At 50.4% G+C, this 13,252-nt stretch overlaps 6 protein-coding genes across 6 annotated transcripts; 2 read left to right on the top strand and 4 right to left on the bottom strand.

Moving 5' to 3' along the window:
• Window positions 1-190: 190 nt before the first annotated feature.
• P168DRAFT_324262 (amino acid transporter) lies at window positions 191-2,007 on the bottom strand. Its single transcript, XM_024840811.1, has 3 exons — window positions 1,753-2,007; window positions 660-1,678; window positions 191-600 (listed from the first exon to the last, which is right to left on the bottom strand). The coding sequence occupies exons 1-3, from the start codon at window positions 1,914-1,916 to the stop codon at window positions 299-301; spliced, it is 1,485 nt and encodes a 494-aa protein (XP_024697865.1). The 5' UTR covers window positions 1,917-2,007; the 3' UTR covers window positions 191-298.
• A 333-nt stretch (window positions 2,008-2,340) lies between these two features.
• On the bottom strand, window positions 2,341-3,088 carry P168DRAFT_287330 (uncharacterized protein). Its single transcript, XM_024836550.1, has 3 exons — window positions 2,931-3,088; window positions 2,632-2,862; window positions 2,341-2,578 (listed from the first exon to the last, which is right to left on the bottom strand). The coding sequence occupies exons 1-3, from the start codon at window positions 2,943-2,945 to the stop codon at window positions 2,393-2,395; spliced, it is 432 nt and encodes a 143-aa protein (XP_024697864.1). The 5' UTR covers window positions 2,946-3,088; the 3' UTR covers window positions 2,341-2,392.
• Window positions 3,089-3,375: 287 nt separating this feature from the next.
• On the bottom strand, window positions 3,376-8,508 carry P168DRAFT_247810 (putative ABC multidrug transporter). Its single transcript, XM_024834095.1, has 4 exons — window positions 8,102-8,508; window positions 5,399-8,043; window positions 3,662-5,348; window positions 3,376-3,582 (listed from the first exon to the last, which is right to left on the bottom strand). Exons 1-4 carry the CDS (start codon window positions 8,206-8,208, stop codon window positions 3,468-3,470), a joined length of 4,554 nt encoding a protein of 1,517 aa, XP_024697863.1. The 5' UTR covers window positions 8,209-8,508; the 3' UTR covers window positions 3,376-3,467.
• A 423-nt stretch (window positions 8,509-8,931) lies between these two features.
• P168DRAFT_324260 (uncharacterized protein) lies at window positions 8,932-10,672 on the bottom strand. The gene is made up of 3 exons (XM_024840810.1): window positions 10,103-10,672; window positions 9,901-9,978; window positions 8,932-9,843 (listed from the first exon to the last, which is right to left on the bottom strand). Exons 1-3 carry the CDS (start codon window positions 10,558-10,560, stop codon window positions 9,045-9,047), a joined length of 1,335 nt encoding a protein of 444 aa, XP_024697862.1. The 5' UTR covers window positions 10,561-10,672; the 3' UTR covers window positions 8,932-9,044.
• A 457-nt stretch (window positions 10,673-11,129) lies between these two features.
• P168DRAFT_287326 (uncharacterized protein) lies at window positions 11,130-11,401 on the top strand. The gene has a single exon (XM_024836549.1). It carries the CDS (start codon window positions 11,145-11,147, stop codon window positions 11,349-11,351), a length of 207 nt encoding a protein of 68 aa, XP_024697861.1. The 5' UTR covers window positions 11,130-11,144; the 3' UTR covers window positions 11,352-11,401.
• On the top strand, window positions 11,344-13,063 carry P168DRAFT_33543 (uncharacterized protein). Its single transcript, XM_024841712.1, has 2 exons — window positions 11,344-11,379; window positions 11,612-13,063. The coding sequence occupies exon 2, from the start codon at window positions 11,686-11,688 to the stop codon at window positions 12,832-12,834; it is 1,149 nt and encodes a 382-aa protein (XP_024697860.1). The 5' UTR covers window positions 11,344-11,379; window positions 11,612-11,685; the 3' UTR covers window positions 12,835-13,063.
• Window positions 13,064-13,252: the final 189 nt, after the last annotated feature.

The raw sequence follows: 13,252 nt of genomic DNA, 5'->3' as shown, positions 1-13,252 counted from the left end.
AGGGTAAATGTGGGGCCGGGTATCAAGCTGTCGACAATAAGCGGAGAGGAGTGGTAGGGCTACCACGATGGGAGATGGGATTGTCTGGCTCACGAGACAGGGATCTGTTTTCAAGTTTGGTGACTTCTGTTTGGGGTGGATTGCTGTTCATTGATTGGGTCTCGGAGTCATCGCATAATCTATTTGATTTGTTATACTCTATCTATCCAACTTGCAATACACCTTATGGCAGCGTTATATCACCAATCAAATCGACAATCTATCAGAACCCCATCTCAAAGAGAGCGGGAAAAGAAAACTAGTGATGTCGTCTATACCTCCAATAAAGCCCCCCCAGCGCAAACGCCCCAACGGCAGTAAGTTCCGGCAGCCAATACGGCAAAGACGTATCACGTCCCGCATGAGCCTGATACAGAAACGGCGACACGCAAATATACGCCTGGACGGCGAGAAAAATAAGCGGGACGATCGTCCACACGCGGAACTGATTAGGGCCATAGGAGACGGTTTGCCGAATGCGAAATAGGCCCAGCACAACCATGGAATTGACCATTGCCCATTCGTATTGGTTGATATCGGTTAGGAAGACATAGGCGTCACCTTAACAAACCGTCAGTATTTGATACATGTGCAGCTAGAGAGAGAAAAGTGTGACAAACCAAAAGGCACAACAGTAATAGCCACAGACGCAGCCATGAACACAAGAATGTACGCATTCGCAGCAGGCGTCCCATGTATCGTTTCCCGAGCAAAGAACCTCGCAGCGGGGATGACATTCTCAACAGCCAGATTGCGCGCCACGCGCGCCATCGTAAACGAAGATGTCATGAGCGTACCATACGTAGACAGCGCCGCAAGAGCAGCAGCGATACGTCCCGCACCGCTGCCAAACACTTTACCCAGCAGGACGGCAACGACTTTGACTCCGGAGTTGCTGATCTCTTCCGGCGATGCGACGATGAAGTACGAAATATTCGTTAGGAAGTATAGGATGCCCACTAGCCCCACGCCCAGGATGCCGGCCAGGGGCATTGTCCGGCGCGGGTCCTTCACTTCGTCGAGGACATACGCGGCATTGTTCCAGCCTTGGTAGGTCGTGAAAACCTTGAGTAGGGCGGTAGCGTAGGAGTAGAGATCCGTGGACGAGCCTGCGAACGGGCGGTGGAAGCTAGCGGTTGGGTCGGGCACGCTGGGTATGAAGCCGCAGAGCGCGATGAGACCCGTTAGGATGACGAGCACTAATATGAAGACCTTCAGCAGTCCCAGGTAGTCCATGAAGCGAACGCTCCAGTCGCGCCTGGTAAGGTGGAGGCCGATGATAGAAGCGAGGACAGCGACCGAAAGGACGCGCTTAGTGAAATCACTCGCCGAAATGTCAACCGCGACGAGAAGGTTTTCAGAGACAACGACACTGCCGAGTCCGCACAGCGCGAAGATGATAAAGAACCCATACAAGGTCGTGATCAGACGAGGCGGACGCGGATACGCGACCTCAAGGTATAGCTTCTCTCCACCACTACGAGGCATCAAGCAGCCCAGCTCGATCCATACGAATAGCCCGCATAGCGCTAGTCCAAGTCCAACAAGCCACAGTGAAAGACTGGCGCCGACGCTGCCGACGCTTTGGATGATGGCGGAAGGAACGGAGAAGATGGCCGCGCCGATCATGCGATTGGTCCTCGGGTACAGATTAGCTTTGGCCAGAGGATCATTATGCACAGCGCGTTGCATGCGTCGCGTCGTGTAGCTTACAGGAGAAGAGCCGTGGAGAGAAGCCCCAAATGGCGCTTTTTGTCTTGATCATTTTCCACAAACACCCGGCGCTCCTCGTGGGATACAGACTGGTTTGCGCCGAACAGGAGTTGTTGTGTTTCGGGGACGTCCGAACCCAGGGGTTCTTGTGGAGTCATGACCATTCCCGGCCAATAAACTGATGCGACAAACCGGACGCTGAACAGAGGGCGTGGGCTGTGATATCGTGGTGGTTTGAGGGTGTAATGAAGGCCCTCATGGCTTTGTTGTTCTCGTCATATGCCAACTGTCAAGTTTGCTGGGTTTCTGCGTCTCATCTCATATGCACCTGCTGCATACTGGCTGACATAATCACTTTGTGCATATTAATATGAACTATCAAGGATTGTTGTTTGGTCCTATCTCAATTAACAGCCGTTGAATTGGGACTTATGCTCTTAGTCGCTTGTCTGTGTGCATTGTTTAAAGCCGTGTGTTGTAGCTGCATGATATATATAGCTTAGCTTGAGTATTCATGGTTGATCGGTCTTTAATTCTTTTCCACGAGATCTTACGCAAGTATATATACTATAGCAGTCACTTAGTTTGGTCTCCCAACAGTCCTTCAAAGGTAATATCAGCCCTACAATGAATGATTTATTCAAAGAATCTCCATATCAACGGCAGCTTCTTCGCCCATCACCGACTGAACAAAAATCACGCATTCCTCCCTACTTTTCTCAGCCGCCAAAATCCTCATCCCAAGAGCACTTTTCGGAAGAGGGACATCGTTCTTCTCAGAGCCATCCGACGAGGTTAGACAAAGAGTTTGGCCTCGTATCGAAATCTATATAACATGAGAACATTGTTTTATCTTTGAGAGTACGAACTCCCACTCACCAAATGAAACTTGGTCGCCGTAACGACAGGAATGTCCATGATATCCGTAGACAGAAACTCTTGCACCCTGCGGTCACCCGAGAAGATATCATCTCCCTCTATCAGGACTTTTTGACACCCCTCTTGAAGTGAGGTTGCTCTTATGCTGGAAATTTGGCATGGACGACCATTCACAAAGACAAAGTCATTTTTCCGTAGCTCTGAGCACTCCTTCGTGTGGAAACTGTAGATCTGACCCATACGTTAGCATCGACACATCCTCGTCATCAATCATGGGGAAAGTCTGTGCTGTGTACTACCAAGTCGTCTGTCATGTTTTCACCACCATGTGGGGAGTACTTCGCGGAGTGTAAGTATTACATCGATCAGGTGGACGCAAACAAGGGCCGTGGGACAGAATCGCATAAAAAAGGCTCCTGTAGTGGGAGACGAGCAGCCTAAGAACCACCACACCGCGAAGTAACAATCGAGTCGTCATAGCAACAGCCTTGAGCCGGTGACCTGAGCGCTTTATTGTATATAACTGACCTAGGCATACTGAAATACTCGAAGCTGGGATCCAGTCCTGTGATCTTTCGGCTTTCCCGAACAAAGGAATATAAATCAAGTTCTGACATTGTAACCAGTCGAATCAATGCCTAAGCTATTCTGTCATGTAAATTGGAGCCACGAGATGATATGAACAGCGATCTTAGAATCGCACAGGAAACTTAAAACCGGCCTTCAGCAGGTGTGGTCTCGATTGTCAAAGTATTGTACCATCTACTCAGAGTCATTTCAATGCGTCTCAATCAGTACCCATCATCCCATCCAAATAACGCTCCTAGTCCCACCCGTCAAGGCGAAGACGCATGTCGAATCATTCCAACCAACTCCTCATACTCCCCCGTATTCCTCATCATATCCCAAAACACGCCTCTCTTCTCCACCAACTCAGCCGGAGAACCATTCCTATAACAATATCAATCAGTACCCGTATGCCACAGCTCATAACCCCCCACAAATGGAAAGGGAAATGGAAGAAACCTACTCAACAATCTCCCCATCCGCCATGACCAAAATACGATCATAATCCATAATCGTCCGCAGCCGATGCGCAATCGCAATGATTGTGCAATCAGGGAACTGGTCGCGCAATACGCGCTGCATATGCAAGTCCGTCTCGTGGTCCACTGAGGCGGTTGCCTCGTCGAGTAAGACAACTTTCGAGCGGCGACACATGGCGCGCGCGAGACTGAGGACTTGCCGTTGGCCTTGGGAGAAGTTCTCGCCGTTGGCCGCTACTGGAGACTGTAAGGAAAGCTGACTATTTCTTCTATCGTTGGTTTCGGGACCATGGTCGTGTTCATCGTGGTTGTTGGTATGGATGGAAGCGCATGCAGATAATGCGGACTGGAGCTCTGTTTCGCTAGAGGCACCGAATGGGTCGAGGTTGGATTGTACATCGCCAGAAAAGAGAACTGGCTCCTGTGGAATGAGAGTGACGCTTGAGCGGAGGCGGTGCAACAGGAGCTGGGTGATATCCACGCCATCGATTGTCACGCTTCCACTCACGAGGTTGACAAAACGCAGTAAAAGGAGCCCCAGGGTACTCTTCCCACTTCCGGTGCGGCCGACTATCCCAACGCGCTCCCCCGAGTGTGCGACAAATGAGACCCTGCGAAGAACGTCCGGGCCGTCGGGTGTGTAGCGCGCCGTAACGTTGCGAAACTCCACCCGCCCCGACGTAGGCCAGCTGGCTGGGGTGCTGTCTGCTATATCTGCGAGACGGGCCTTGTCAAAGGTTTCCTCTGGTTCAACCTGGCAGTATTCTCGCACACGCTGGAACGAGTTCAGTTCCACTTCGAGCTCATTCATAGTGCGGACAAGCGTCAGGATTGTCTGGCTAAAGCCGATAGCGTTGGTTAACGAAAATCCAACTAGGCCAGGCGACCCCGACCAAAAGTACGCGACGCATCCTGCGGCGGCTGACACGGATGCCGCGCAGAAGTCCGTTCGGACGGATACCCATCGGTTGCAGTTGTATTGGGCTTCTGCAGAACGGGCGTGCACGGCCAGCTTCTTGGCCAGAAGCTTTTGGAAGGCCTTGTCCATGCCCTGTCGGGCTCGAATGACACTGATGCCTGACAGAGAATCGGTGAAATGGGAGAAAATAGGGGAGTAATTGACTGAACAGAGCCGTTTGATGGAAACCTGCGCACGGGTGTACATCTCACCGATGAGGAACCCAGCCGTGCAAACTATTGCAGCAGGAAGCGCGAAGATAGGCATGATGGACGCAACACTAGCTATGCGGAGCAAAAACCGCAGACCATTTTCCATCGACATACGCAGCCAATCGATGATAAGCGCATCGATAGAACGCATATCGTTACCGAACCGATTGACCACCCTCCCGACGGGGTTTTCGTCAAACCAGGATATAGGCGCAGATAAAACAGCTGTCACCAACTTTTTGTGCATCGTTCTTGCAGCGGCCCAGCCTCCATACTGGTAGATAAGGTTATTGGTAAGCTGCATAACGAGAAACGCCATGATCGCTGCTCCATAGACTGTGAGATAGAAGATATTGTTCTGGTTGCCGTTTTCCCCATTGGCCTCTGTCCAGATTGAAAGCCAGTACGTGATACCGAAATATGCAAGTTGGACCGCGATCGTTGCTAAAATGGCCAGTGGTGCGTAGAAAATTCCACCAAAAAGCTTCATATACTGAAAAACTAAGACAAGTTTAGCACCCAACCATTTGAAGTGGGGGCTGCGAACTTACACAATGAACGTGGCACGCGACCTGTAGCAGACTGTTCTTTTGCAAGTTTGCCTGTTTGGTCACTCTCATCCACTCGGAAAGCTGGCGTGGCCTTAATTGGCGGCTCTGATGGGGCATCATGGATTTGGTCCTGGGTCTGTAGCATGTTGTCGGTATTGGTATTGGTCTGCGTGCTCGGCGTGCTGCATCTTGTAGGTTCAAGAGACGCCGAGCATAGGATGGAAGGTGTTTCAACAGAAAAAGATCTTCCATGCTCCAAACGGATCGCCTGTTGGGCGTCTTGCAGGGCGGCTGGCAAGTGTGTTACAAGCACGACCGTTCTGTCGGAAAGCAAACCACTGCGGAAGCACTTCTCGTAGACGAGGGACGTAGTGTGGGTATCGAGAGCAGAGAATATATCATCTAATAACAATACTGGCGAATGGGAATACAATGCTCTTGCCAGGGACACTCGCTGTTTTTGCCCGCCAGAAAGTGAGGTTCCCTTCTCCCCGACCAGAGTGAGATCACCAGCGGGCAGCTGCTGGAGATCCTGCGAGAGACCGCTCGCGTCGATGATTTTTGCATAGCGAGCCTCGTCGAATGGACTATAAAAGATCACGTTTTGGCGGATGGTATCATTCTGAAGCCAGGCCGCTTGGGGGACATAAGCTACATCTCGCGGACAGGTCGCAGATCCGGATTCCAGAATGGTCTCTCCCAGTAGCGATAGAAGTAGCGTAGTCTTCCCACTTCCAGTTGGACCTGTCACCACATTGAGGGCATTGTGCTTGAAGGAAACGGACACCTCCTTCAGCCTGAAAGCAGCAATAGGAGTCCGCTGGAATGTTGCCTGTGTGAGCTCCAGTGGCCCTTCCGGATGGCGTTTTATCTCCCCAGCGGACTCGAAAAACCGATCGACGCGCCGCAGGGATTCTGCGCCCTGAGCAGTGTATCGACTCACGTTGGACAACCACACGAACTGTGATCGTAAAGCCTCCATGATTGTCACGGATGTAAATGCCACCGGGGCCCTCAACGTGCCATCGGTAAAAATCACAAAGGCCGAAAACGTGACCAGCAAACTCACCAAAGGTAGCAAATCCCCGGCCATAGAGATAGCCGCAGCGTAAACACTCCGTTTCCAGAGGCGGTCTTGCTCAACCTTCCGAGCATCATTGATAGTATCGATGGCCGCATGCTCCCAACCAAAGTACTTAAGTGTGCGGATTGAAGCCAGATACTCCGACACTTTTGACAAGCGGGCATCTGTAGCTCGCATGACAGACTGCTGAATGCGTGAGACTTTGCGCGACGCGAAGGCAGGGAGGGGCGTTAAGAACAAGAGCGTAAAAACTCCAAATAGCGACGGCCAGCCTAGTAATTTATACAAAAATACCAAAGCAATAGTGGTCGATATGGGGCTAGCAGTGGCGACGTAGAAGATATCCCGGGAGTTATAGATGGCATCGACATCGTACGACATAAGACTGGTCAAGTTGGCCTGTCTAGATTTAGACGTTCCCTTTGGTGTATCTGCCAGCTTTCCATCTGCCTTTTGTGCTCGATCAACCGAATCCCGTATTGAATCGTCATATATGTGCGAGCGCATTGCGGTTTGGTATATGTCCTGGACAAGAGATATATTCACTCTAACCAAAAGCCGGGTGGCAGTGAAGATATACTGTTGATAGCATAAGGACCGTAGCACGGGCCCAATAAACAGCAAAGATATCCAGATTGCGGGGTGGACAATCGCATCATCTCGCGCTTCTAGGTATGCTAATAGGCCTAGCATGGAAAATGGCGCAACAAAATCCATGACTGCAGTGGCGGCAGACCAACCCATCATGGTCTTGATTTCAGTCTTCAATAACCGAATAAGAGTCCGGAAAGTTTTTCCACCTTTCTTGCGCTGCGTTTGGATTTTTTTCAACCATAACGACGGTTCATCGTATGAAGGCAATGGGGGCAAATCTTCCATCGTTAGATCCTTCCGACAGCCTCGCAAGATCACATAAGTGACCCATTCATACGACCAATAATATGAAAAAAGGGAGCAAGTTTCCTCCGGTGATACCCTGATATCCTCTACGCATAGCTCTTCAATCTCTTCGTTACGCACGAGTGGACGACGCGGTCGCGGTGTTCCCAATGCGATGAGCACCACAGCAGCCAAACATGTTAACAATGCGACACGGATGGGGCTAAGGAGATATTTCGTCCCTATAATCGCCAGGGGCGACAAATGCTGAACGATTTCCAAAACCAACGCAACAAAAGCAATTGCGTTCATATGGCGGTAGAGATGGGCACGATAGCGGCTATTGGTGAAGCAAAACCGCAGCAGGCCCAACAACAGCATATAGCTCATCAATGCCGATTGCCTCCAGCTGGCTCTCTGATGCGTCTCAAGCCAGCTGAGAACGCACGCTGCAATAGCGACAGCCAGGTGCGCAAAAGCAAAAGGCAGCGACTCGGCAATCTCCAACGAAACCGGGGAATCATCTGGCCGAGCTTGACGCTTTGATTTGCAAGAGCGAAAGACATAATGGCGACATATCGAAAAGAACAGCACGACGCACGATACCAAAAAAGCAACCGTATGCAGGCTCCCGGTCGCCACATAGGCGGAGACATTCTGCGCACGGCGTTGCCAAAGATGCCTGAATCAATCCTTAGCGACCGAACCTGCAAACTTAATCCGAATTGGCTCGAACGTACCTTTGCAGTGCGCCACCACTCTCTAAAGCGCTAGTAAATTCATTATATACAACATCTGAGACCGGGGGGCTCAAAACATGCTGAACAGCCCCGGCAAAGTGCTCCATTGTCGCTGATCAGACAGTGGGACACCCAACAAATGATATTGGTGTCAATCATGGAAATGTGGCCCACGTCAGGTCCATTGATGACGAAGAGACGGGTTGTTAGTGCTAAGCAATTGTCCTAGTCTCTTCTACTATTGGGCCTTGCTCGTTGAAGGAAGCGGGGAGACATTCATCATCCTGCCATTGAGACGACGCGACCGGACTGCAAGTACAATGGGGATGATTTTGAATGATTGGGGGGATTGACAATGCAATTGGGAAATTAGATGGAGAGATGACAGGAACTTGGCGGTGGAAATCTCTGTGAAATCGTGGATCGTGGAGAGAGAAAGGAAGGAACTTTTGGGTCGAACCAGATTTGAGAATTGAGAATGGCGGTGTTGATCTGATAAGCGGGGCTGATGCCTCAGGAGTCACTTTATACTAACTTGCTAGATACATTCTCTTGGTTATACTAATTATCTTATAATTTTTCGACGAGCATTCATCTGAATAGTCTATAAAAAAACCTCTTGAAACTAACAACAATGGTGATTTTTGACAGTTTTTTTCTCATGGAAATTTGTATATCTAGCTAGACAATATTCACTTCTATACTATCCAGAAGAATCAAGAACCGAATATACTACAGTCCTACGAATAAAGATAGATAACGCAGTTGAGAAAGTCAATTGGGTATTCTAGATTACATCAAAGATACTACCAGCTCTAAACACAGAAATACAGTCAATCATTCTATGATAAGCTTGAAATACCCAATATAACCAATCTGCCTTCAGCCTCTACCAAGTCATGGGTCCCCACAATGCTGCACCGGAGCCCCTACAAGGAGGATGTCACGTTTGCTTGTATTCTTCTTGACATGGCGGTATGCTCCCATTTCTGTAGAGCCACAGCCGGCTGAGATCTTTTACCTTCAATGGTCTTCCGCCAACCGGGTTGCCATGATTATCAGATCGCAGTGGCCCCGATGCATTGGAGGTGACTTGGACTGACGAGCCTTCTCCGTTATCATCTTCTTTGTGGTTGCCATTAACCCCTCTAGCCGACTCAGGAACGGCCATATCCACTTCCGTCTCCATAAACTCATTCGTCTCCAAAGTCCTCATATCAGGCCCCAACGGAAACATACTATCCATATAGTGCTGATTCAACAAATGCCCCGGCCCAGACCGCACAAACAACCGTCCCATGTATCGATTCGGAACGTTGATAAAGTTAACCACGCCCCAGAGACCCACAAAATCCTTTGAGTTCACATAATGCTCGATATGGCAGATACTCTTCCCGTCCTGCTCAGCGGTGCGCTGTGAGTGGATCAAATCTGCGCGCTTGGACTTCGTCGAGCGGAAATCTTGCACTCGTCTGAATGGATTGTTGAAGTGGTTGGCTGCGTTGCCGAAAGTGTACACTTCGAGATGGCAGAGCAAGTCTTGGGGCATTTCGTCCAGCAGCCAGTCGATGATTAGGCCCCCTTCAATGCCGCCCTGGCTGTGGAGGAGCAGTATCACTTTGTCAATCTCCGGGTTTAATAGGGCCTCTTTGATGATTGCGTATGCCTCCCGTACGTCTTGGGTGGCGTATGAAAAGCATCGCTGGATCAAACATTCGATAATGTCGAAGACGATGCCGAATCTGCAAAGCGTCAGGTTGTTTGTTATCTTAAGGAGTGGTCGTGGATTAATAACATACGTCCTGTTATGGACCCCGGTGATTTTTCTTCCGAATGTATATGCCAACCGGTCAAGATGCTGCTGCATCCAGTGTTGTCTTAGCAAATTAGCAAGATTCCCATATGCATCGGTAAACAGAACAAGGAATATAAAAGACATACGGACATCGAAAACAAAGAATATCAATCAAAGTCAAAATAAAGAAAAAAGAGATTACTCACCCAGCAGCAACCCCATTAACATAAACCCAACACTCCCTCCCATGCACCTCCTCCCTATCCACATCCACACCCGACCTCAAAACCCTCCCCTCCCCATTCAACACCCTCCCACAAACCCAATAATTCACCCCCACGACAGCAACCACATAAACAAGCACCCACAGCGCGGGCACCAAGCAAATCACACACACCACCAGCGAGACCAAAAACAGCAACTGCGCAATCACAAGCACGACATGCACGACACCGCACCAGATATTCTGCCTAGACGGGTACGTCTCGTCTAGCGCGCCGCTCTTGCACGGCCACAGGGGCGAGAAGAGCCATTGCACACTGCCCAGGTGGTGGATGACCAGGACGATGTCTGAGGCGAGCAGGCGGAGGGGGGAGGATGTGTAGGGGAGGGGTGTCTCGTCTGGTGAGCCTACCTGGGAGGGGAGGAATGATACTGAGGGCATTGTGGTTGGTGTCTGGTGGGTTTATTGTGTAGTGTTTTGCTCTGTGGGGGAGGAATCTTTGAAATAGACGGTGGGGTGAAGAGATAAAAGTGAAGAGATAATAACATGTGTTTATAGGCGGATGTCTTTGAGCGAGTAGATCAGGTCCACCTGATCTAGGATAAGTCGATCAACTGATGGGCGGGGAAGGCGCCAATGTCGCACTTGATCCAGGGTATCATGTCCGGGTTCCTCATCCGTGAATGTGATGCTCTTATCTTAGTTCTATATGCTGGAAGTTAAAGTGTCTTTGAAACTCAGGCTCAGTGCGAAACGGGTTCTTCAGAAGCTGGATACCGGGGTGCGGGTTCTAGGTTGTAGCTTCACATGGTGTCATGGCACTCAGGGGTCTGAAACCACTAGCGAGAAAATGAACAGTCTATCAACATCGTCTTGTTTTGCTTAGGGATGACGTATTTGGTCGACACCTAGTCGGATAATATAGGGATTATTTATGCTCGCACCCATGCTCTTTGTTGAATGTCTATTGTTATCCCAATACACCCACAAAAGAAGAATCCACGGGGGAATACGAACCCTGCACAATGATCAAAGAACACCAGCCTATAAAGAACCTCTTAAGCATTCACCCTTTGTTCCTACATACCTCTCCATGGACCATCCCCTCCAATAAGTATCGGCCTTCTCCCCCAATAACCCCATCCCTCGAGAATGTCATTGTCGCAAGCACAAAGACCCCCTCACAAAGCCAAAGACACAAAGATATAAATTCCGCAGTCTCCCACATCTAGACCCTTTCCATCCAATATATCTACCCCTGTAAGCTAGCTAAGAATGTTTCACCCCATACCACGTATAACCCCAACCCCCACAGAATCAACCCCAACCCCAACTCCAACCCCTACCCCAGCAGACATCTATACCACAGACACACCAGACTAAGGCCCAACCACCATGCAACGGGCCTCAGCCCGCCCAGTCCTCCCGAGGTACCCATTTACGCTAACAGACCTCACCAGAGCGGATCTAAACATGCTAATCGCCGCCCTAGCCGCAGACAAGACCAGCGACAGCAAGATCAAGTCCGCCATCAGACATCTCCCGCTGGCCCTCCGGCGCAACTTCATGATCAAGCTGGTTAAGAACCCCGTCGTGCAGCCGGCGGTGCTCTGCGGCTTGCACAAGAGCCTCAACCCCTACGTCATCAACCATGTCCTCAGTCTCGTGAAGCGCGAAGTCACGGTGCATCTGGGCTGTCTTGACGGGTACATGGAGCATCTTGCTCCCGAGCTGAAGTGCGTGATGCGGTCTATCGGGGCGATGAAGGGCATGTGGTGGGTTCCTTCGGCTGCGGAGTGCGAGCCGCCTGTGGGCGCGGTGAGGGTCCAAGATAATGGCTGTGAGGCGTGCATGTTGGCGCGGGTTGTGTCTCAGCCGGTGTACATGACTGATCTCCGCGGGGCGTTGTTGAGTCGCACGCGGACGAGAGGGAGTACACATCGGGCACCGAGGTTGCTGGCCTTTGTTGATAGCGCGATCAACCGTCAAAGGGATGCGGCAGAGCTGTTCTACATCAGCGGCCAAGTAGGTTTCGAGCTTAAGAAAGCGAGGAAGCAGGCGGCCAGGTATTTCAGGAGTGAATTGGAGGAATACAGAGAGCGCGAGCCAGCGAAGAGCGAACATTCGATTATCGTGTACCTGGATCCGAACGCCAAAGATCCAAGCACTGGGCTAGAGCATGTTCAATATGACGACACAGGATACGATCCCAGATACGACCCCAGATACGATCCAGCCTCACCGGGAGCCACCTCAGACTGCGACGCGATAATCGAAGAGATCATCATGGCATACGCCAGTTTCACAGACGGCAAGAGTGTCCACGAAGCAGACCTGCCCCCCGTTGACGACTCGATCGACGTGCCTCTCGTCAGCCCACTATCCGTCACAAAGTACACCGGATCAAGCTTCTCTTCGCCCGAACCAGACCAACCGCAATTTGTTTTCCATTCGGGCAATTTCCCCCGAGAGATCGACTGGGACCATATAATCAGCCAACCCAGTCCCCTGGAAGCATTGAAAGAAGTAATGCGATCTATCATTGAAGAGGATCCTCGCTGTACGGCGTTATTCGAAAGTGAGGAGCCTGCAGGTCGCTGCCGCGAGCTGATCGACACATGGTTTGAACGTAATCGGATATCCGAGTATGAGGATTGCCCCGTGAATGAGGAAATCGGGCCGGCGAGCAGCACTTGGGACTTCGTATGCAGATAGCGATAATTCACCGCAGAGTCATTTTTCTTCGGTTTCAGAGTCGGTAAGCCGAACGGTCAGTTTGGATCCAGGTGGTTATGCTGTCATCTGACATGGTCACAGGCGTATATACATTGTTCTGTCAGCACCCGCAAGCTCTCACCTGATATTGGCTTTCGATAGAGAGCTAGGAAACACCGAACTAATATGGATGGCGGTCACTATGCCCCATCAACCAAACTGGTCCATGCCAAAGAATATTATAGAAAACTAGGTACAGTACAAGGAATCGTGACAATATAGGCTATCGGTCTTGGTGGCCGATTATTAATACAGCAGTAAGATATGCAAAAGACAGTATTGACCTATGGTGGTCAGGAGGCGCCCTGCAGCTCCCAAATTTGGACACGGGTCCAAACACAATTAATACTTGGGCAAG

This window comes from Aspergillus campestris (genome assembly GCF_002847485.1).
Source record: "Aspergillus campestris IBT 28561 chromosome Unknown P168scaffold_1, whole genome shotgun sequence".
Lineage (NCBI taxonomy): Eukaryota > Fungi > Ascomycota > Eurotiomycetes > Eurotiales > Aspergillaceae > Aspergillus > Aspergillus campestris.
Note: the sequence above shows the minus strand (reverse complement) of the source record. Positions and strands in the feature narration are given on the sequence as shown.

Coding starts and splice junctions, on each gene's coding strand:
- P168DRAFT_324262 (XM_024840811.1), bottom strand. CDS start 1,916: ATGGTCATGACTCCACAAGAACCCCTGGGTTCGGACGTCCCCGAAACA. Junction 1,679..1,752: donor CTCTCCACGGCTCTTCTCCT/GTAAGCTACACG, acceptor TCTGTACCCGAG/GACCAATCGCATGATCGGCG. Junction 601..659: donor TATTACTGTTGTGCCTTTTG/GTTTGTCACACT, acceptor CGGTTTGTTAAG/GTGACGCCTATGTCTTCCTA.
- P168DRAFT_287330 (XM_024836550.1), bottom strand. Junction 2,579..2,631: donor CGGCGACCAAGTTTCATTTG/GTGAGTGGGAGT, acceptor CATGTTATATAG/ATTTCGATACGAGGCCAAAC.
- P168DRAFT_247810 (XM_024834095.1), bottom strand. CDS start 8,208: ATGGAGCACTTTGCCGGGGCTGTTCAGCATGTTTTGAGCCCCCCGGTC. Junction 8,044..8,101: donor AGTGGTGGCGCACTGCAAAG/GTACGTTCGAGC, acceptor GGATTGATTCAG/GCATCTTTGGCAACGCCGTG. Junction 3,583..3,661: donor GCGGATGGGGAGATTGTTGA/GTAGGTTTCTTC, acceptor ATATTGTTATAG/GAATGGTTCTCCGGCTGAGT.
- P168DRAFT_324260 (XM_024840810.1), bottom strand. CDS start 10,560: ATGCCCTCAGTATCATTCCTCCCCTCCCAGGTAGGCTCACCAGACGAG. Junction 9,979..10,102: donor GTTAATGGGGTTGCTGCTGG/GTGAGTAATCTC, acceptor TAATTTGCTAAG/ACAACACTGGATGCAGCAGC. Junction 9,844..9,900: donor ACCGGGGTCCATAACAGGAC/GTATGTTATTAA, acceptor GACGCTTTGCAG/ATTCGGCATCGTCTTCGACA.
- P168DRAFT_287326 (XM_024836549.1), top strand. CDS start 11,145: ATGATCAAAGAACACCAGCCTATAAAGAACCTCTTAAGCATTCACCCT.
- P168DRAFT_33543 (XM_024841712.1), top strand. CDS start 11,686: ATGATCAAGCTGGTTAAGAACCCCGTCGTGCAGCCGGCGGTGCTCTGC.